At 54.2% G+C, this 869-nt stretch overlaps 1 protein-coding gene across 1 annotated transcript in view; it reads left to right on the forward strand.

Annotated features, from left to right (window-relative positions):
* The window catches only part of samd4a (sterile alpha motif domain containing 4A), a 77112-nt gene extending 76861 nt beyond the window's left edge, over positions 1–251 (forward strand). The window contains exon 12 of the mRNA XM_037697710.1: positions 125–251. Within this exon, the coding sequence (XP_037553638.1) occupies positions 125–153 (29 nt within the window). The 3' untranslated portion in view covers positions 154–251. The remainder of the gene's footprint in view (positions 1–124) is intronic.
* Positions 252–869: the final 618 nt, after the last annotated feature.

Below are 869 nucleotides of genomic sequence, written 5' to 3' on the forward strand. Positions count from 1 at the left end.
ATGTGTAGATCCAGATTATGTACACACTGTTTACACCAACACTGTGTGGATCCAGATTATGTCCACCATAAATCCCGTATTCTGCTGGATTAATCTTGATTTCTTTGTGTGGTTCTGTCTTCAGATGGGGCTGACCGCACGTCGACGATATGAAAGTGAAGCCTGTGTGAGAGCAGCAGGACCCCCCCACTCCCCACCCCCTCCCTGCAGCTGATTGTGGAGCTCAACCAAAGGACCGGGCGGGATCCAAGAAACAGGAGCACGTCGTCAAACGGCTAAATGTCGAGCCGTCTCTTCAGACAAGCACTTCCTGCTCCGCCAGCATGCTCAGTCGTCTGAGGGTGGGGGGAGAAGAGCCCCCAGGAGGCCATCGTTGAGTCTGCTCCATCAGAGGAAGACGCTGCCTGTGGATCAGGTCACCGCGACACGAAGCCCCCGCCCCCCCTCACTGTCCGACTCATCATGGAGTCTCCCTCATGACGTCACCTCGGAGCAGCAGAGCTGCGGTGAGGCTGAGGGACGTGTGGAGCTCCTGGACAGATGTTACTGAACGTCCAGCACATCAGTTGGGCCTCCTGCTCAGTACTGTGTGTTCAAAGTACACAGTATCTACATTTCATGTACTGTTTACATAACGATGCTACTTTCAGAGGGTACAGAAACGTATTCATTTCAGGCAGGGCTTCGCTTCATGCCCCACAAGTAGCCATCGCTCCAGTTTACAGCCGACGTGCTTATCCTTTATCAGAGCCGGCGACGAGCAGCAGACAGGTAGCCAGATGTTTTACTGACAGAGCGGCCGGAGGAAGTTGGACACACTGTGGTGGAGAGGAAGAGGAAGAGGAGGAAGGCGATGCAGAGAAGGACAC

Source organism: Nematolebias whitei, chromosome 2, assembly GCF_014905685.2.
Source record: "Nematolebias whitei isolate Nwh7 chromosome 2, NemWhi1, whole genome shotgun sequence".
In the NCBI taxonomy this organism is placed as follows: domain Eukaryota; kingdom Metazoa; phylum Chordata; class Actinopteri; order Cyprinodontiformes; family Rivulidae; genus Nematolebias; species Nematolebias whitei.